The sequence below is a fragment of the Phodopus roborovskii genome, unplaced genomic scaffold (genome assembly GCF_943737965.1).
Source record: "Phodopus roborovskii unplaced genomic scaffold, PHOROB, whole genome shotgun sequence".
In the NCBI taxonomy this organism is placed as follows: Eukaryota; Metazoa; Chordata; class Mammalia; order Rodentia; family Cricetidae; genus Phodopus; species Phodopus roborovskii.
Window position 1 is genome coordinate 20,707,411 of NW_026126460.1, and position 21,042 is coordinate 20,728,452.

Sequence of the window (21,042 nt, forward strand, 5' to 3'; positions counted from 1 at the left end):
GAAGCAGAGGCAGGCAGATCTCTGTGAGTTCAAGGCCAGCCTGGTCTACAGAGTAAGTTCCAGGACAGCTAGGACTGGTTCACAGAAGAAACCTGTCTGAAAAAGTAAAGTTTTAGTTTTATGTCACTTGGAGGAAAACAGATGCAACTGGAGAGAATAACATTAAACAAATTAAGTCAGTCTCTTGTCATTTTGTTTGTTTTTCGCTTTTGTTTTGTCTTTTTTGATGGTTGTTATTTATTTATTTATTTTGGTTTTTAGAGGCAGGGTTCTCTGTGTAGCTTGGGAACCTCTCCTGGAACTCACTCTGTAAACCAGACTGGCCTCAAACTCACAGAGATCCGCCTACCTCTGACTTCTGAGTGCTGGGGTTAAAGGCATGTGCCATCACTGCCTGGCTGGAAACCCATTATTTTGTAAGTTAAAATATATAATGATTAAAAGAAAAAAAAAGAGTTGAACTACCTGAATGGGTGGACAATGCTTCTCCTAGAAGACATAGGTTATTAAATGAAGATGTCAGTGCCAGGTATGAGGCATCGCCCTATGAGATATTGGTCAGGGGGCCAATGGAGGCTATTGACGTTGCTTTTGGTTGTTCACTGTCACTAGATCGTAAGAGCCCATTGCTGAAGATACAACACAGTTTGGTTGCAGGACAGAGAAATCAAGCAGGAACTGGTCTGGAAACCTTTCACTGTTGGTTAGCTGTCACAGCGCTGGGAGAAAAGCCATCAATGAACTTGTCCAGCCATGGACTCTCCATGCTACAGCACTGACATTCCAAGAGAGATGTGTCCATGTTGTAGTAGTGGCATGGCTCTTATGGGGATAGCCAACTATTTGATGATTGGATTTGAGGTCGGCTTCACAGCAAGGAATTCATGCCTTGTACTGCCAACCTACTACTAAACTGACATATTGTCAGACTGCCTTTAAATATTAAACTAGATTGGTGTACCCCTCAACTTTAGTCAGAGAGACTTCTTTTTGCTCTGGGCAACAGTCAAATAATAGACTCATAACTGGACAATGCTGAGAATAAGTAACTATTGAGTACCCAGCCGTAAATGGAACATCTATTTCAACTCCCACCCCTTATCTCCACATGGCTTAGGGAACATCATGAAAAAAAGACGGAAAAAAAAAAAAAAAAGAAAAGAAAAAAGTAGAGGACAGGGAGGTGTGCCCTAAAATGTCACCCTCTAGACAGGACGTGGCCATGTCACCCATGACCTCACAGAAGCTGCAGATATCTGCACAAGAGAAAGCCAGCCATTCATTCTGGCATGGATGACAGAGTATCTCCTAAGGCCCCACCCCTAACTGAGGAACTTGATGTTGATGCAGGAAGACGAGCCACTTTTCTTCAGGGGTTCGGCCACTGGTGGGTTGCTCACGCCTTTGCATGAAGTACTAATTGGACTCTGTGTTATAAAAAGAAAAAGAAAGAGGCCATGAGTGTGGGAGGGGCACGTGCTAGGGGAGGGCTGGGGAGAGTGGGAGGGGAGAGTTTGGGAAGGGGGAGGGCTGGGGAGAGTGGGAGGGGAGAGTTGGGGAGGGGTGGATATAAATAAGACACATTAAATATGTGTACAAAATTGTCAAAGCATAAGTAAAAGTATTTTGAAAAAAAAATACCATATAAAATTAGGCAGAGAAGTGAATATTTGGGATGAGAAAAGGAACAGTAATAAATGGTAAATTCTAAAAAGTAGATAAACACCACAAATACCATAAAGCCAGGAGAAAAAAAAGACTTTCAAAATTTTCATTTTTTGCCAGTTGCACACATACACACACACACACACACAATGTATTTTCATCTTCACCCCAATTTCCATCCCAATCTTTCAGCAAGACCCCACCCATGGTTGGCAGATATTTGCTTGAATACAGGCAACTTGCCAGAGGCCACACCACTGATGAAAATGACCCTTCTTCCCCATAGCTTCCAATCGCTCCTTAGAGAAGAGCGGGGCCTCAAACCTTCCACTCCACCTCCCAGGTGCTCCAGGCGTCAGCTCTGGGCTGGCTCTTGGCCTGCCTTGTGTGGAAATATAACTTGATGGGGGAGGAGTGTCCGACAAGCTGCAGAGGCTTTGAGGACAGGCTGGGGCTCTGGCCAGTGGTGATGGTAGTGGCTGCTGTCACTAGGAGATAGATAGAGGTCTAGTTCCTAATGAAGCATTCAGAGAGTGGCTCTGCCCTGGGAAGAAGACAATGCAAAAAGTGGCTTAGCCAGAGCCTTAGCCATGCATAACTCACTGGGGTTCCCAGTCCTAGCAAAGATTTTTATACTGATTAAATAGAGCGGTGTAAAGAGTTCACAAACATGTTCATGGCAATGCCAGGTGCCATCGTCCAGCCAATCAGTGAGTCAGTTTCAGGTTCTGTGAGAGACCCTGTCCCCAAAGTCAAGGTAGAGGGCTTGCAAGTGGCTCAGTGGTCTGTGTGCCTGTGCACCTACACATGTACACACACGCATGTGTACACCATGGCTTCTGACCACAACTTGCAAAAGACAGAAAAGTAGGCCCACCCTCTAACTCAGAGAGTTTTCTGAGGAGAGAAAACAGACAATGAAGAATAAAAGGGAGGGGCCAGTATGGAGGTGGGGTCAGGATGAAGAATCAGGGCAAAGGGAAGATTACTCAATAGTTTCAGAAAATGGGGAAGGTACAGAGCCTCATAGGAAGTAATATGGAAGGATGGGGAGATGGGTTACTGGTAAAGTACTTACCATGGAAGTTCAGTGACCCGAGTTCAGATCCCCAGCACCTGTATAAAAAAGCTGAGTGTGGCAGATCCTCAGATCCTCAGAGCTCTATGACCAGAAATCTAACAGCTGACATTGACTTCTGGCCTCCACAGGGGCGAGCATACACACACACACACACACACACACACACACACAGAAACAGAGAGAGAGAGGGAGAAAGTGTGCCTCCATACCAATAGGATCAGTTTATAAATAAATTTTAATTTACTAGATGGACATTTCTTAAGCACTTAAATTGTATTGACTGAGTACAAAACAGAAAAAAAATAATGAATGGATGCTTATGTTAACCAAATTACTGTTAATGCGACAAAGATTGGAGATAATCAACTGATAGGATATAAAATATTCGTTTGGATCAGAATTTTAAGGCTTTCATACATGATAGGTTTGGGGTTGTTTGTTTTGCTTTGTTTTATGTGTGGTGACACATCATGGCTACAGCAAAGCCATTTACCTCACCTTATGGTGGGAAAGGAACAGAAATGGGAAGACTGGAGTCCAATACTGTCTTCGAAAATGTGTTTCCATATTCTCTAGGTTAAGGTTCCCACTAGTCAATGTAACACCACTGTCTAACAGCACTGTGCTGTGGATCAAGCTTTTAGCACATCAGACTTAAGATTCAAACTAAGCTGGGCAGTGGTGGCACACGCCTTTAATCCCAGCACTTGGGAGGCAGAGGCAGGCGGATTTCTGTGACTTCAAGGCCAGCTTGGTCTAGAGTGAGTTCTAGGATAACCAGAGCTACACAGAGAAACCATGTCTCAAAACAAAACAAAAAAACACAACCACAACAACAACCAACAAACAAAAATAAAACCAAGATTCAAACTTCAGCCAATCACAACTAACCATAGACTTCCAGAGATTGGATAGGAAATTATTGGCCTGCTGTGGGCTAGCCCACAGGTTAAAGACTCTGGGGTAGCTTCAAGCCCAAATCCACCCCCCAAATCCTGCCCCCAGAGGCCCTGTGCTAATAGCCCTGAAGACAACAATGGCTCTCTCTGACCATAGGCTGGCTCTATGCTGGCTGGCAGGTACCTGGGACTCAGAAGCTTGGGGCAGGGGGGAAGCATCAAATTACCTACTTGACAGGAAGCTGACACCTCTGGCATGCAACCCAGCAACAGCCCAGAAGGAAGAGATGACACTTGTGCATAGGCTTTTCTGTGCCAAAGCCTTTAGTGTGAAGAAGGGTCCTAGAGACCAAACAACAGATATGATGCTGGACAGGGCCCTCTATTGAGAAAATGCCTCCACACGATCAGGCTGTAGGCAAGCCTGTAGGACATTTTCTTAATTAGTTTTTAGTGGGGGAGGGCCAGTGCGTGGTGCCATCCCTGGCCTGGCAGTCCTGAGTTCTGAATAAGCCCTTCACAGTGCAGGTTGCCTTCAGGTTCCTGCCCTTGCTTGAGTTCCTGTCCTGAATTCCTTAGATAATGAACTGCGATGTGGAAGTGTATGCCAAGTAAACCGCTTCCTCCCAAGTTGCTTTGGGTCATGGTGTCTCATCACATCAACAGTAGCCCTAACTAAGAGAGGTGACATGCCTGTAATTTTGGGCTATATGATAAGACCTTATCTTTCTGTTTTGGAACATGGGAGAGGAAAGTGTAAATTAACAACCCTGTTTCAAAGCCCATTCCCCCACTTGCCTCTAGTACCGAATAAATTAAGAGGTAAAGACTGTTATCCAGACAAGGTATTGAAGCAATTAGCAGGCCGGTCAGGGCCCTTAATATGAGTTACTCACTAAGCCATATCATCTTCAGGGAGTAGGTACATCCTTTGTTACCATGGGCAGGGGGTTGCTGAGCTCTGACTTGACCTTAGAAATTTCCATGGTGCTTGGGACTGGACAAGAAAGGCTACGGCCTGGGGGAACCCAATATCAAGAGCAGGAACTAGAAATTACTTAAAAGTTTATTTGAACCCCCGTATATGAAAATGTAGGGCAAGTGGGAGTTAGATTAGCTGCAATGCTGAAGGGAGGGGGGATGGGCAGGATTAGCTGGCCATTAAATCCTGGCCCCGCCAGGATCCCAGGGTGCTGGTCACTGATTGTGCTGCTATTTATTGCCATTATTTGAAATCTCCATTGCCTATGTTGTACCTCCTTTGTAGTCTGAACCCTACTTTGTATCTTTTTTATGTTTATATTACATTCCCAATACTTTATAGACTCAAGTGTCTTAAGTAGTCTTTTATTCACATGAACTTTCTAAGTTTGCAGAACATTTTGCTCCAAGCCCTTGAAAAGCAGAACAGGTTCTCCATGGAGTATGTAGATCTTTGGAGAGGTGGTGGGATGTGGGATTTGGAGCTGGAGAAGACCTTCTAAATAAAAGACAGGGCGAGTGTGGTGCCTAGCAAAGAACAGGTTCATAAAGTTATAAACTGTCAGCAGTCAATGACCCCAGGAGTCAGATCAAACAACCTCCCAAGAAAGCCTGAGCTGTAGTCCCTATCGTTGCTCTAGCTAAGGAGAAAAAACAGCCGTACAATAAAAAAATAAAAACAATATTGCATCCATTCCCACCATTTTAACAAAGAAAAAATAATAAGAGAAAATCTTCCCTGGCCTATAAAATAGAGATCATATAACCTGTGATATTTAACACTTTTGAACACCAAATGAATACAGTATACATACACACTGTTGAACTTTGTAATAGCATATCTGGGCATGTGGGTATACTTCTAATCTTAGCACTCAGAAGTCAGAGACAGGTGGCTCTCTGTGAATTTGAGACCCAACTGGTCTGTATACTACATATTCCAGGTTGGCCAGGGGTACAAAGTGAGACCTGTTAGTATTCAGTCAGGCATCTGTACTGGCCTGCCTTTGGAGTTCTGACAGGATTCGCCCTCAGCTGCTGCCACTAAGAGCACCACCTGTGTCTAGTCACTGCGTTCCCTTTTAAAAGGGCCCTGCCCACCTCCCATCCCCCCCTTTCCTCTCTCCTGCTGCTCCTGTCCCCAGAGGTCAGTCTCTTCCCCCTTCCTTTCCCCTTTTTACAATCTTTTCCCTTAATAAAAATCCTTCCACTTGAACTCTGTTGCATGGCTTCTTTCTCTCTATAGCTGCTTTTGTTTTTTTGTTTTTGTTTTTTTTTTAATTACAAGACCCTGTCTAAAAAACAAAAACAAAACAAAAAAAAAATGAGAACTTGCAATAAGTCTTGATGGTGTTTTACAGATCTTACAGGAATTAAGACAATTTGTATAGGCTGCAGCTCCTACATGGAGGGCCGGATTAGAACCCAGACCCAAGTGACTCTGGAACTCTCCTTTCTGAGCTGTTTGTGAAGGAATTGGTTAGATTTCTTCCTGGTTGCTCACTCTGCTAAAGGAGAAGTCTGGGTCAGTGAGCCTCTTATTCAGTATCATAGGCAGACTGGACCCCAGAGGTCAGTCCCTGTCATGAGTGATTCCTGAGGGATCCCTGTAAACCAAGGTAAGAAAGAGACCAAACACCCACCAGGGACTGTTGTGGAGCAGAAATGGGCCTGAGAGCATCAAGAAGTCTATGCAGCTCTGGGATGCAACAGAGTTGGAATTCTCAAGGTCCCTCCTTTCTCCCTAAGAGTCCTTAGAAGTGGGGTTTATACATCTTTCTGGAAACCTCCTGGCTGAGGACACAGGGACAGGAAGGTAGGCTTCCCTGAGGGACTGTTCTCAGTGAGTGGAATAGGGACAAGGTAAGGGATGTGGCACTAGATGAAGATCCAGTCGCAGAGGCAGCTTCTAGCAGCCACCTGCCTGGTTGAGATGGAAACGCCGATTCCAGCTCCAGCCCCCAGACAGGCTAAGAATATCTCAGCCGAGCAACAGCCACCACCCCCGCCCTTCTTGATCTGTGCATGCATCTGTAGTGCTATCCTGGGAGCAGTGAGGAGATTGAGTGGGGGGCATGCTTGGGGTGCAAGGCAAAGGAGAGGAGGCTGAGACCGGGCTCCGTTGGAGGCAGGAAGTGATCTAAGAAAGAACTGCCCAGAAAGGCATTGAGAACTAGGAAGCCAAAGGAAAGTCAAGACAGGAACCAGGCAGCTGGGTTAACAATGGGGATGAGGATGAGACAGGCGGGTCATTGTAGGTAACAAGGAGGAGGACAAGGCTCCTTCTTCCATCATGAAAAGACCAGAGTTCATGACAGGGCAAAGGAGCTTCCAACTTACCTCTACCCTTTTCTGTTCCTTCGTCTGCATCCTCCACTAGTCAATATTGGTCCCTTCTCTTCCCCAGAGCATCACATTCCTTCTTCATGTTCCCAGTTCTAATTCCTGTTCAAAAGTATCTGTGTGTGGGCTCTTTTAACCAAGCCTTTCTAGCACAGAGCCTTCTATTAAAGACAGGTGAGAATGGGGAGTTCCTAGCAGCTAGCACACCTCCCCTGTCTGTTTCCTTTCTTCATGCATGTCTCCTTTCAATCTGCTTTGTTATTTTAGGAGGGGTTCACCTCCACAAGACAATTCAGGACTCCCCAAGACAACTCAGGTTTCCTGAGGTAAGTCCTTAAGAAAGGGAGGAAGAGACGGAGGGAGGAAAAGAGGGATGGATGGATGGATGGATGGATGGATGGATGGATGGATGGAGTGCTGGGCTAGTTCATCTTCTCTCTCTGCATCTCAGGGCCAGAGAGCCTGGGTGGAGCTGTTGAATCTTCATGGGAGCTGGGACTAGGCAGTATCTCCAAGCACTCAGATGCCCAGGCTGCATCTTCACCCTGGCTGTCTTAAGAACCTTGTGCTGCCATTAGCCTCTTTGTAGGGGACCTCTAGAGACCTATGGATGCAACATGGAGGGTCTGGGATCTCCAGGTTTAACATTTACTGGGGAGACCCTGGACCTCAACCTGCTTGGGCCTCCTCTCTAGTCCTTTCCTCCCTTCCAGGGTCTCTTGTCGAGCTCCTGGGGACAGAGGAATAATTTGCATTGCTAATAGCTCCAGCTCCACTCCCCTTGTCTCCTAGACTGAACTGCAGACACATAGGCCTCACACGGACGCTGTGCACACAAAGACTGAGCCCAGCAGACAGAAACAGATTAGGAGGAAGCAGACAGGGCTGGAGCTAGAGAGAGAAATAGATTCATAGGCTGAATTTGATTCGGAATCAGAGTTGTAGGATTGAAAAGCTTAGGAGCTCTTTCTGTGCAATTCCTAAAATACTGTCTCATTCTTCTAATCACCATTTTTAAAATCTGATAATAAAAGTAAAACACGCCGCATCCCTAAATTTTTATCATGAAGAAACAGGCTCAGAAAGACAAAATGACTTCCCCAAGGTCATGTAACTGGCAAGCTCCGGGCTGTACCTCCTTGTGCCTGTCTTTTAAACTAAATCCTGAGAGAGAGAGAGAGAGAGAGAGAGAGAGAGAGAGAAAAGAGTTTGTATTGCATAGCTTGGAGACATTCCTAGCTTACCTGCCCAGAAAGGTGAGTGAGATGCACTTCTAAAGTGAATTGGTGGGGACCTTCATCAGTAAGTCCTGTCCTGGGCCCTGTAGCTCTTGGTTTGGACCTACTGCTATAGCCTGGAAGACAGTGGATTGTTCTAGATAATCTGAAGAGTCATAGAGACAGTTCTCAGCATGGTTCCAAAGGCCAATACAGGAAATGGTCAGATGAGAAACAACATCCAGAAACAACATAATTAATGAATCATACAAAGGCTCTAAACATAACTCAACCAGAAAAACAGTTACAGATGTGGCAAAAAAAAAAAAAAAAAAAAAAAAAAAAAAGTCATCAACCTTCTGTAATATAAAGTCTTCCAATGGCTTTATCCCCCTGGATGGCATCTCCCATCATCTCTACCCTGTATAATGCACTCCTCTTCCTTTCACCGCTTAGTGCCTCTAGCTTATCCTCTCAACCAGTTCAGAAACGCTTCCTGCAGAGGAGGTGAAAATTCAAGAGCTTGATAGCTGGCAATACGGTATTGTGAGAGAGGGTTGTGGACCATAGTACATACTCAGAGACTCAGGAGGCTAATCAGAGCAGGAGAGAGAGGGGTGCCTGTAAGCCAGAAAGAGAGTTTCAGATGGGGGGGGGGAGCTGAAGAGTAAAGGGTGAGATGAGATCTCAGAGGCACCTGGTCTGGGGACCCTGGAACAGGGGAAAGTTCTCGATTATGAGAAACAGGCTAACAGAAGGGTCACAACTGAGCCTGGAGTAGCAGCACCTACATGGTGATATTTGTGGTGCAGAGATTGTGTCCTAAATGGTACCAGCAATAATCCTTGCGTCAATGAGAGACTCCTGGGAGCTAGGAGGACCCACGTGCCATTCAGATCCACGTGCCAGGTTTCTGCTGGCACAGCTCAGTCTCTGCGGGGCCTGTCCTTAACTACCAGTGAGCCAACTGTTCCTTGGGTGTCAAATAAAGGCTGACTCAGAAGGCCTTGTAGGAGTAAGTGGGGCCAGTTATAGGAGCTGCAAAGAGGGAACATTTCCCCATAGTTATAGAGAGAATGAGAGGTTGGGCAGAACAATAAAGCTACAAGAGAATAAAGATCAGATTCAAGGACACAGAGAGACCCTGCTGAGAATGAGTGCATTGGGACTGGTGGGGTGGCTCAGCTGGTAAAACCACTTGCAGGCAAGCCTAAGGACCTGTGTTTCATCCCCAGAATCCATAGGTGGGAGGCAAAAACTCCCCAAAGTTGTCTTTTGACTCCAAATATGCCAAGCATATGCACCTCCCCACAGAATAAATAATGAATAATAATAATAATAATAATAATAATAATAATAATAATAATAATAAACCAAGTCCATATGTGACCACGGTTGCAGAGAAGGGCGATTTGAGGAAGCTGACCTCAGCTTCCAGGAGGGGTTGGGTGAGATTGCAGGGAAAAGCCGGAGTCTAAGGGGATCCTGGGACAGCCCATTTATAATGGAACAACGGGACACATACAGAGAGAGGACTCAGTCCTGCAGTAATGAGTCTTTGTTCTTGTGCTGGGTCTAGTGAAAATAGAGGCAGTCTTGGCTGTGCCTATAATCCCAGAATCTGGGAAGCTGAGGATGGAGAATGTAGAGTTCAAAGCCAGCTTGAGTATAATCCTGCAGACAGACAGAGAGAGAGAGAGAGAGAGAGAGAGAGAGAGAGAGAGAGAGTTGGGGACAATTCTGAGAATAGTTACTGAAGGGGCTGGCAGGGACTTCTCTGTCCACCAAACCCATCCCCATGCCAGTGCCCAAGGTCCACCTAAGAAACTAGAAGACTCCGGGCATGGAAGCCAAAGCATGGCTGGGAGAGAACGGTCCTATCAGGCATACTCAATAGGCCCAGGACAAGTGGTGCTCCTAACCTGCAGGCAGGACTCAGAGAGTCCAAAGTCTAGGACAATGGCCTTGGGCACTGCAGAGAGAATGGAAAGATTCAGAGAAATAGGCAGTACCCAGTCTAGCAGGTAGCATCTGGGAGTGGGACCAGCTGTGACCTGAGCAGTAGGAAGCTATTTAATGATCAAAATCCACCTCAATTTGGACCCAGGTCTTGACTGGAAGGTGGGCCAATCCTCGTGGGCCTATTTCTGCACAGAAGGCCCCATTTGCTGTCCCAGCCTGCGAGCCATCAACTGATCTAATTTCCAGAGTTCCCTAGAGTCCTACCACCATCCATTACCCACCCAGAGGGTGAGATCAATGTGTTGGTGGATAACCAATCAAAAAGGAGCTGTCCAGGGGCCAGGGCCAGATGCAGGAAATCCCATTAGGTCTCTGAGACTCCCTGCTCCTTCCCCATGAACCAAAGATTCGTCTTGCCAAAGGGGGAAGGGTGTGATTGCTCAGGCTCATCCACTAGCATTCTCTCAGAGAGCAGGAATGTGCTGGGGGTGGGGGGGATCAGGGGGAGGCGACCAAGAGGAAAGAAGCAACCGGATTTCCAGATTGGAGGAGCTAGCAGGTGTCTTGATGAGGGCACTCACTGCCATATTGCCTACTAAACAAACTCAAAGGTGAGCAAATGGAAGGTTATTTCCCATGGCTTCTATACTGCGGCTTGGACCCAGTCTATCAAAACATTCAGACCCCACGGTCTTAGGACCTGGAGGAAAAGATGGAAACAGCCGTTTCCACCTCACTCCAAACCCCGCTCAGTCCAAGAAAGAGACCCCCAAATCACACCCCCTCCCCTCCTCCTTTTCCTCCTATCCCCCTTTCCCCTTTCGGGTAAAGGTAAGGGACTGAAGACTCCGGGCGGTGGGTAAGGCGGGACTTTAGATTAATATACAACATTCTATTGGTCAGAACAATTGCCGATCAAAAGCATCTTGAATCAGAATTGGCTGCGTGAGGCGGGGCGCGGCGTGGCGAAAGAAGGGGCCCAAGGGGTGGGGCTGACGCTGCAGCTGGCGCAGCTTCGGCTCAGAGCAGCCGCCGCGGCGCAGCAGAGCGGCTCCTTCCCCCGCCCGTCCGCGCGCCGGGGCCGGGGCTAGGCCCCCCACCGCCGGGTCCCCCGGGGCTGCAGCAGCTGCGGCGCCGCCCGCGGTTCCCGCCGGGACCCGGGCGCCGGCCCCGCTCTGCAGGATGGGCACGGTGCTGTCGCTTTCCCCTGCTTCCTCGGCCAAGGGCCGGAGGCCGGGAGGGCTGCCGGAGGAGAAAAAGAAGGCGCCGCCCGCGGGGGACGAGGCGCTGGGGGGCTACGGCGCGCCGCCGGCGGGCAAGGGCGGCAAAGGCGAGAGCCGGCTCAAGCGGCCGTCCGTGCTCATCTCGGCGCTCACCTGGAAGCGCCTGGTGGCAGCCTCGGCCAAGAAGAAGAAAGGCAGCAAAAAGGTGACGCCCAAGCCAGCGTCCACTGGTCCCGACCCTTTGGTCCAGCAGCGCAACCGCGAGAACCTTCTCCGCAAGGGCCGCGACGCCCCCGACGGTGGCGGAGCGGCCAAGCCCCTGGCCGTGCCGGTGCCCACGGTGCCCGCGGCCGCTGCTACCTGCGAGCCCCCGTCGGGGGGCAGCGCGGCCGCCCCGCCACCAGGCTCAGGCGGGGGGAAGCCGCCGCCGCCACCCCCAGCCCCGCAGGCGGCACCGCCGGCACCCGGAGGCTCGCCGCGGCGGGTCATCGTGCAGGCGTCCACCGGCGAGCTGCTGCGCTGCCTCGGCGATTTCGTGTGCCGACGCTGCTACCGCCTCAAGGAGCTGAGCCCCGGCGAGCTGGTGGGCTGGTTCCGCGGCGTGGACCGCTCGCTGCTACTGCAGGGCTGGCAAGACCAGGCCTTCATTACGCCCGCCAACCTGGTGTTCGTGTACCTGCTGTGTCGCGAGTCGCTGCGCGGGGACGAGCTGGCGTCGGCCGCCGAACTGCAGGCCGCCTTCCTCACCTGCCTCTACCTCGCCTACTCCTACATGGGCAACGAGATCTCTTACCCGCTCAAGCCCTTCCTCGTGGAGCCCGACAAGGAGCGTTTCTGGCAGCGCTGCCTGCGCCTCATCCAGCGGCTCAGCCCGCAGATGCTGCGGCTCAATGCCGACCCCCACTTCTTCACGCAAGTCTTTCAAGACCTCAAGAACGAGGGCGAGGCCGCGGCAAGCACCGGGGGTCCACCCAGCGGAGGCGCATCCACCACCTCCTCCTCGACCGCCAGGGACAGCTGCGCGGCCGGAGCCAAGCACTGGACTATGAACTTGGACCGCTAGGGATTCCCATGGGCCGCGCCCGCCCCCCCCGCCCCAGCCCCTCACACACACCCGGAACCCCCCCCCCCGGGACCATCAAGCCTCCGCCGCTATTACCGCTGCTCTATGCCCAAGCTGGGCCAAGGAGGAGCTGCCCCTGCCCCACAGGGGAAGGTGGAGGCTAGTACGCCAGAGGCCGCGGGGTCTGGGTTTTCTGGGAGTGGGGTGGGCGTGGGGGATGATCGCGGGAAGGGCACTCCCAACTTCGTTCACCCTTTCCGTCTGTCTGCGCCTCCATCTTTCCATTTCTGCCTGGGTCCTCCCTCTTCTGCTGTGGGCTTCTCGAAGTTCACCACCCTGGGTTTCGCCAGTTCCTCGCCTTTCTGTGTGTGTCTTCATCCTTCCTTATGTCCTCAGCCCTCTCTCTCTCTGCCTCTCCATTGGTTTCCCTGGGCTTTACCCTTCTCCGTCTTACCCTGAGCCCGATGGTACCCTTTGCCCTCCCTGCAGCTCCCACACCTGTGTTTCCAGGTACCCTTCTTGTTCTTATTCCTTCCTCTTGTCATATGTCACCACCTTTCCTCCTGTCTGCCTCCCCTCTCTGCTTGTTTCATCCTGCATCCCTTCCCCCCCCCCGAGATTCTACACCCCTCTCCCCAGATAAAAAAGACCCTTAGTTTTTTATTTGGATGGTCTGAAGTGCGACAAGAATCTGCAGTCCCAGGCGCCCAGGCAAAGATCAGGGTGGTCCTTTTCCTCTCCCCCACAGCCTCTTCCACCTTTCCAACGTGTTGCATGCTGGGAGTTGGCGGGGGTTGGGGAGGAAGGGCTGCTGCCTTCATTCAGGAGGCTGAGATTTGAGGGCAAGATCTAAGCTGGTAGACCACCTTGCTTGCAGCGGTGGTGTCATCTCTGTGGATGGGTAGAAAGAGAAAGAGACCTCTTCTTATGCAGGGGGAGGGGTTCCCTCTTCCTTACCCTTATATTTCTTGTTATATCCTCTCCCCACATTAATTTATTTCACTGTTTCAGGAGGGAGGGTGGGTGGGGAGGGGGCTGGGCCGGGAATTGTCCGAGGTGCTGAGCTGGGCGGGACCGGAATCCTCCTGGGATAGTACCAGGGACTGGGTTGGGCCTGGGGCCGTGTCCAAGGTGCCAATGATGCGGGCCGACAGCGCGGGCCGCACTATCTGTCCGTCTGTCCTGGAGAGAACTATAAAGCGCTGGAAGCGCCTACAGATGGTTTTGCGCCAGCCTTTCTTTGGGTCCCTGGAGGGTGGGAATGAATGGGGACTAGAAGTGAAACTGTCAGGGGAAGGCGGAGGGCCAGAAACAGGGATCTAGACGGGAAAGTCAAGTCCCTGAGAGCTGAACCTGCTACCTGCCTTCACTGGTTTTCATTTTAGAGCAAAGCGTGATAAGCCAAGGGTTGAGGCTGAATCTGCCTCCCCATCCTGACCTCCATCTTGTCTACCCTAGCTCCTTATTAATGCTCAGGCTACTTGAGGACAAATGGTAAGGACAGCAGAAGACACTCCCCTTCTATGAGATGACCCTTCAGACAGAACTGGCTAGCCACGATAACTGCTTTTTCTTGGATCAGGAGGCTAGCCAGGCCTGACTAAGCCTGTGCTTACCTCTCTCAGTTGAGAACTGAGTACCACCCCCATGTACCCAATCACTAAGGAGTTACACTGAGACTGCTTTGGACACACACGCCTACCCGGAGCAGTCTTTGGAGGCCCATTTCTGCTTGGGACTCAGACCTTGACCCTTGACCACCAGAAGAGTGCAGATATAGGCAGAAAGTAAAGGGGAGACGAAAACCATTTCGAATAGAAAGAGGGAAGAAATAAGCCATTTGACTACAAATCTCTGTTTAGCCTCCCCATTGCCTTCTTAGTTACACAGTGAAATAGCACATCCAGTGTTGCATCCGCTCAAGGATGACTGACTGCTGGCAGAACGTTTGCGGTTGCGAGCCTGATCGGCACTGCAGCCACGAAGATCTAGAAAGAGTTCCGGGAGGGGCCCCGCAAAGAAAAGGCCTCCGGTTCGCTGTCCGTGGTGCTGAAGGATGCGTCCGTGCAGGGTGGGCGTTTGCACTACCCGCAAGAGAAAGGAACTCGGCCTCAGCTAGATCTTCTGAATAATTAACGAGAGGGGTGTAAGCTATTCTGGCCACAAGTTACAAAGTCTGGCCCGGGAACCCAAGAATGTTGCCTCCCCTTTTGCCCTCCTCGGGGGGCCGGACTTGGTTTTCACCTGGCCTGTACCCATAGCTTCAGCACCCGGCCTGGAGGCGGAAATCCTGGGTCTAGATTTGTGAATCGAGTTCCCTGGGGGGAGGAGGGGGAAAGCTAGCGGAAGGGAAGGCGGGAGCAGCCGCCTATTGGCTGGAATTTGGCGCAGTCAACGCGGTGCCGTCATCTCTCTGGATTTGGGAGGAGGGAAGGAGGATCACTTGGGTCACTTCGCGGCTGTAGCTATGGCAACCAGACTCAGCGGGCGGGGCCACCTTTCTACTCTCCTACCTTTGGGTAGGGAATGTATCCCTTTTTCCTAATTTGGAACTAATTACTGAGACCAGCTGCTTGATTGGAATTTCAGAGTTCGAGCAGCCTAAACGGGATGAGGAGGAGCTGATGGAGATCTTTAAAAAATTCTTGCCCCTGGAGAATCAAGATACTGCCCCGAACTCAGGGATACATGAGTTCCTGATACTCCCAAGGGCGCGCACGCGCGCGCGCGCGCACACACACACACACACACACACACACACACACGTACACGCCCTCATGTGCCTCTTGGAACTTACCGTCAGGCACTAAAGAACTCATATGAGGAGGGGAAAACTCATCAGTGAGTAGTGTCAACTTGCCTTACTATGGCCCAAAGCCAGAGATACTGCCATAAATCCGATTAGAGCTGGGGGTGGGGTTCTGGAAGATGATCATCCGGACTGTAAGGAATAATTAGCCTTCTGGGTCACATTTGCTCAGAGTCCTGTTTTCTCTGGGTGGAAGGCAATAGGAAGGACCCAGAACAGAGGTCTCTGAGAAGCTGAAAGGACATCGCTGAACGAGAGAGAGAGAGGGGGGGGGGAGGGAAAGTTCCTTGTCTTTCGTGCCAGAGATTTGAACCTGGAAGCGGGGTGGGGGCGTGGGGGTGCGTCCAGGTTGGCGAAGAGGGCCTAGAACTGTCTGGAGAGTCCAGAAGAGCCAAGGGTAGACTAACGGAAATGAAGGTTCGGAGACAGAAACCCAACTGGAGCATGACTCAGCACTTCCCGTTGCAAAGGACCAAAGTGGAGGGAGGGCCTTAGGAAAGCAAATAGATATGCACGATGCATACATCAATATACAGCCAAAGGCATATGTTTAGCTCAAACAGACATGAATGCATTTATGCTAATGAAAGTTCACCCAATTGTATACATATATGTGGTCCTCCTTGTTGGAGGGGGACATTCTATCCTGAGAGCCATGTTTGCCTGTCCCCAGAATACCTTAGTACTTATTGGAAAAGGAGAAATGTAAAAACCACCCAGATATGGGAGGGTGGTTGTCATGGGAACCCCTTTGCCTGCTAGCCAGGGTGCCCAGCAACCAGAGCATCTGGCAGTATCGAGGAGGCTATTCTATGGCCTCTGCACACTGGGACTCTGCCTCCAGTACCAAGTGGGTACTTCTGGAAGGTTTCTGTCAGGGAGCTTCCCAAAACAGTGCACCTACCCCAGTCAGACCAACAGAATATGATGTCGAGCAGGAAGTATTGGGTAGGGATCTGACCTTAAAGTGACCCCTTCTTCAAGTACCCCCTTTTAAATGCTATTCTCTCTCCCTACCCTTCAGGGTCTCACTATGCAGCCAGGGCTATCCGGGAACTCTGTGTAGACCAGAGTAGTCTGGAACTTGAGGTAATCCTGATGGTCTTGTCTTTGCCTCCTGAGTTACAGGCAGGTACTGCCATACATGGGTTTGAGTAATATTCTTCATTCCCATATATGTGGTTGTCAGTAATTGCTGTGTGTGGCTTCTAGAACAGTAAGTACATTTAACCACTGGGTCGGTCATCTTTTCCACTCCTCACCCAAAGCTTGTCTCTTGAGCAGTCAGCTGCTCTCAAGATCCCTTTCTGCCTGGAGACATTCCCCATAATAATTACTGGCTTCTTTTAAAGTACCATCATCATTTCTCAACACCCTTTTAATCAACTGTCTATAGGTTTTTTTATGTATAGTGTTCTGCCTGCATGTATGCCTGCAGGCCAGAAGAGGGCACTAGACCTCATTATAGATGTGGTTGCTGGGGATTGAACTCAGGGCTTTTGGAAGTGTAGTCAGTGCTCTTAACCTCTGAGTCATCTTTCCAACCCGACAATAAATCTTATTAAAATAAGTCTTTATATTTTATATATGACAACTCAAAAGTCAGGAAAAGTAACGATGAAAAATATAAATAGAGAAATAAGTACCTCTTTCTGCATGGTACTCCTCCAAGGGTGGGGGAGGGCAGAACAGTATGGCAGCTCACAGCTATTTGGGAGTCTGAGGCTGGAAGATTCCTTGAGCCTCCAGGACCAGGTCAGCCTGCAAAACAGAGTGAGACCCTCAACTCAAAACAATGACATATATTCACATATTATCCCAGAGAAAACACACACTACCAAGGAAACCCTAAGAAGAGTGAATGAAGTCAGCCATGACCCACCTGTGATCTCGGCACCTCAGAGGCTATGGCAGGGTACTACCAGTTCAAGGACAGCCTGTCAAGGACTAGGAGGAGCAGAGAGGGCTTATTAAAATATACGACACTGGTACATGAACAGACTGTACAGTAGAGGAAAAAAGATAGTCTAAAGCTAAACTATGTTATGCTGGGAATCTAGTGTAACACGAAAGTATCTTTTAGAATTCTCTGGGAAAAACTGGGAGAGCCAATGAATGGTTTGTTTACAACTAGATAACCATTTAGTTAAAGTGGGGGGGGGAGGTCAATGTTCCTTATTCTTTTCCCTCAAAATACATCAAAATCTGATCAAAGATTTAAAGGAAAAAATACCACACAGCTTTGGATGAGGAGACAACTTAAAAATCTCTAGTAATAATGTAAATATTCAGACTTTACACTCAGAAGTTCCAACCTGTAGAATTGGTGCTAGAAAGCCACTTGAAGAAATACAGAAACAAGACAGGGATTTTTTTTTCCCTTTTCCTTTATTATGGCTTGGGAAGAGAATCATTGGACTTGATTTAAATATTCACCAATATTTAGTCAGGGCTAAGTAAACTTTGACATGTCCCACTTACTGAATTTTACACCATTCAATTAAAAAGAATTTGCTAGACATGGCTTACACAACTGTGATTTCTTCACTTATGAATCTGAGACAGGAGGATAGTGAGCTGGAGGTCAGCCTAGCATGTAGAGCAAAATCATGTCTCAAATAAATAAATAAATAGGGATTGGAGTAATGGCTCATCAGTTAAAATCACTGGCTGCTCATCCAGAAAAATAGGGTTGGATCCTCAGCATCCACATGACACCTAAAAAGTCTTGTAACTCCAGTCCCAAGAATCCTGATGCCCTCTTCTGGCTTCTAGAGACACTGCATGAATAGGCATACATGCATGCAAAACACCCGTACATAAAGTAACAAAATAAAATTAAAACAACAATAAGTGATGTAAGTATTCTTTGCAGTTATAAACAGTAATTAATAAATAATAGTAAATATTAAAGCAAAAACTTGTGTGTAGGCTGAGCTTGATAATATATACTTTTAAAAAATAGATTTTTTAAAAATTATGTATAGTGTTTTGCCTGGATGTATACCTGCAGGCTGGAAGAGAGTACCAGATCTCATTACAGAAAGTTGTGAGCCATCATGTGGTTGCTGGGAACTGAACTCAGAACATGTGAAAAAGCAGCCAGTGCTCTTAACCTCTGAACCATCTCTCCAGGTCCACAACACACACTTTTAATGCCAACATTCCAGAGGCAGAGATGGAACTCAGTGAAGACTATACAGTGAGATCCTGTCTAAAAACAAAACAAACAACAGAAATAGCACAGCACCTGGTATGTAATAGGCTTTAAATAAATGAGAGCTGATAAGCAACTTTTATCCAGTTCAGCTGTGATAAACACCAGTGTGTTGCATCTTTTCCCATTTACTTCCTTAGAGCAATTAATAAATGAACTTTAAAAAGGTAATAGCTATTGGGCAGTGGTGGCACATGCCTTTAATCCCAGCTCCTGAGAGGCAGAGGCAGGCAGTTCTCTCTGAGTTTGAGGGCATCCTGATCTACAGAGCGAGTTCCAGAATAGCCAAGACTAGACAGAGAAGCCTTGTCTTGAAAAACCAAACAAACAAAAGAGGTGACAGTCTTTGTGTCTGTCTCCGGTTGTCACTGTGTGATAAATCTTTAAAATACAAGCGTGGACCCATTCCTTGGTATTCAGAATTTTCTCATCTTCTTATGGTATATTTGAGCTTTTTGTTTGTTTTTTCAAAACATTTTCTCTGTGTAGCCCTTGACTCACCCTGTAGACCAGGCTGGCCTCCCGAGTGCTGGGATTAAAGGCCTGTGCCACCACTACCTGGCTGAGCATTGGTTTTTTTGCATTTAACTTTAAGAATTCTTTTCTGGTACATTTATGGTATCTCTGTTTTATTAATTGATCTATTTTGCAGGATTTTTGTTAATTTTTATTTTATGTGTGTAAGTTTTACTTGCAGTTATGTATGCTTCCTATGTGTGTGCCCAGTGCCCACGAAGACCAAAAGAGGACACCAAATCCCCTAAAACTGGAGTTACAGATGGTTTGAACCACCATGTGGTTATTGAGAACTGAACCCAGATCCTCTGTGAGAGCAACAAATGCTCTTAGCTACAGAACCTGGAATTTATTTTTTTAAAGACTTATTTATTTGTGTACTTTATGTATATATGTGCCCTGTCTCCATGTACATTTGCAAGCTAGAAGAGGGCATTGGATCCCATTATAGATAGTTGTGAGCCATCATGTGGTTCCTGGGAATTGAACTCAGGACCTCTGGAAGAACAGCCAGTGCTCTTAACCACTGAGCCATCTCTCTAGCCCTAGGGAATTAATATTTGTTTGGTTGGAAGTTAAAATATAACAATTTTTCTCAAATTAAGAGCATGTTTTGTCCAGTTTTGAATACTTTTTCCCCCTAGTAAATGCCTTGTGATGGCTACATTATTATTATTACACTACTGTAATTAATTTGAAGACTCCTTTCACAATCTCCTGGATTCTGCGATTACAGGTGTACACCACCATGACCAACTGTTATCCCTTATTAACTTCTCACATATCTATTTCAAAGCTTTGCTATACTCTGTTTTCCTACTTGGCCACTGATGGAGCAGGCTACGCTTTTACTATCTAGGTGTTGTCTATAGATATACTTCAGTGACAGAACAGATACCCTGGCTTTGAACCCAGCACTGACAGAAAGACAAATTAATTCTGCATTACATTCACTGTTCTTTTTACTTTTGTCTGAGGGGCAAGCATGAATGTCATGATGCACTTGTGGAGATCAGAAGACAACTTTGGGGAGACATTCTCTTCTCCTACCATTTGGGTCCCAGGGATAGATCCCCAGTCCTCAGGCCACACAGAGGTATCTCACTGGCCTTTATTATTCTTTTGGTAAAAGAGCCTTAAAACTGATCATGTCAAGTTCTATAAAATTTCTTTGAGAGTTGCATTGAATTTTATCACTTTTATAGATCAATTTGGGAAGATCTGATAATTTTACAGTATTTAGTCATTCTACCTAGAAACATACACATGTTCCATTTCCTGTGCCTTAGTGAAGATTTACAGCTTCATGTAAATGTTTTCCATGCTTGCCATTAGGTTGATTTGGAAACATAATTTTTATTACCATTATAAACCTTATTTCTAATTCTTTTTCTTCTCCATACAAAGTTATAGAAAAAATATATTTAACGATGTTAATCTTGTATCTTACTGGAATTTCATTAGTTTTGCTTACAAATTTAATTTCTTAAATTTTCTAGGCAGACAGTCCACTGCCTACAAATAATAACATTTTATTTTATTTTATTCTTGTTTTACAAGACAAGGTTTCACTATGTAGCCCTAGCTATCCTGGAACTCACTCTGTAGAGGACAGGGCAGGACTTGAACTTATGGAAATCTGTCTGCTTCTGCTTCCTGAGTACTGGGATTAAAGGTGTGCACTACCACGGCCTGGAATACAAGGGATCTTTTTCTCTTTTTTGAAGGTAGGGGTGTGTGTGTGTGTGTGTGTGTGTGTGTGTGTGTGTGTGCACGTGTGCACTTCCAAAGCAATACAAAGAAACCCTGTCTCAAAAACACACACACACACACACACACACACACACATGCACGCACGCACACATACAGGAATACACACAAGTGACAGAGGCTTCATATTGTACTTAGGATCTAGCGTTACACGCAGACTTGGGCACTAAGAATTCATCTTGGGTCCTCAGGTCCTCTGCAAGATCAATACATGATTTGGATGAGAGATGGATACACAATTCCATTCCTAGCCTTGGAGCTACTGGCAGTTGTTAGCTAGTAGGAAAGGAGAGATG

At 47.7% G+C, this 21,042-nt stretch overlaps 1 protein-coding gene across 1 annotated transcript; it reads left to right on the forward strand.

The window, feature by feature from the left end:
- Window positions 1-11,117: 11,117 nt before the first annotated feature.
- On the forward strand, window positions 11,118-12,495 carry Cdk5r2 (cyclin dependent kinase 5 regulatory subunit 2). The gene has a single exon (XM_051190485.1). It carries the CDS (start codon window positions 11,331-11,333, stop codon window positions 12,432-12,434), a length of 1,104 nt encoding a protein of 367 aa, XP_051046442.1. The 5' UTR covers window positions 11,118-11,330; the 3' UTR covers window positions 12,435-12,495.
- Window positions 12,496-21,042: the final 8,547 nt, after the last annotated feature.

Coding starts and splice junctions, on each gene's coding strand:
- Cdk5r2 (XM_051190485.1), top strand. CDS start 11,331: ATGGGCACGGTGCTGTCGCTTTCCCCTGCTTCCTCGGCCAAGGGCCGG.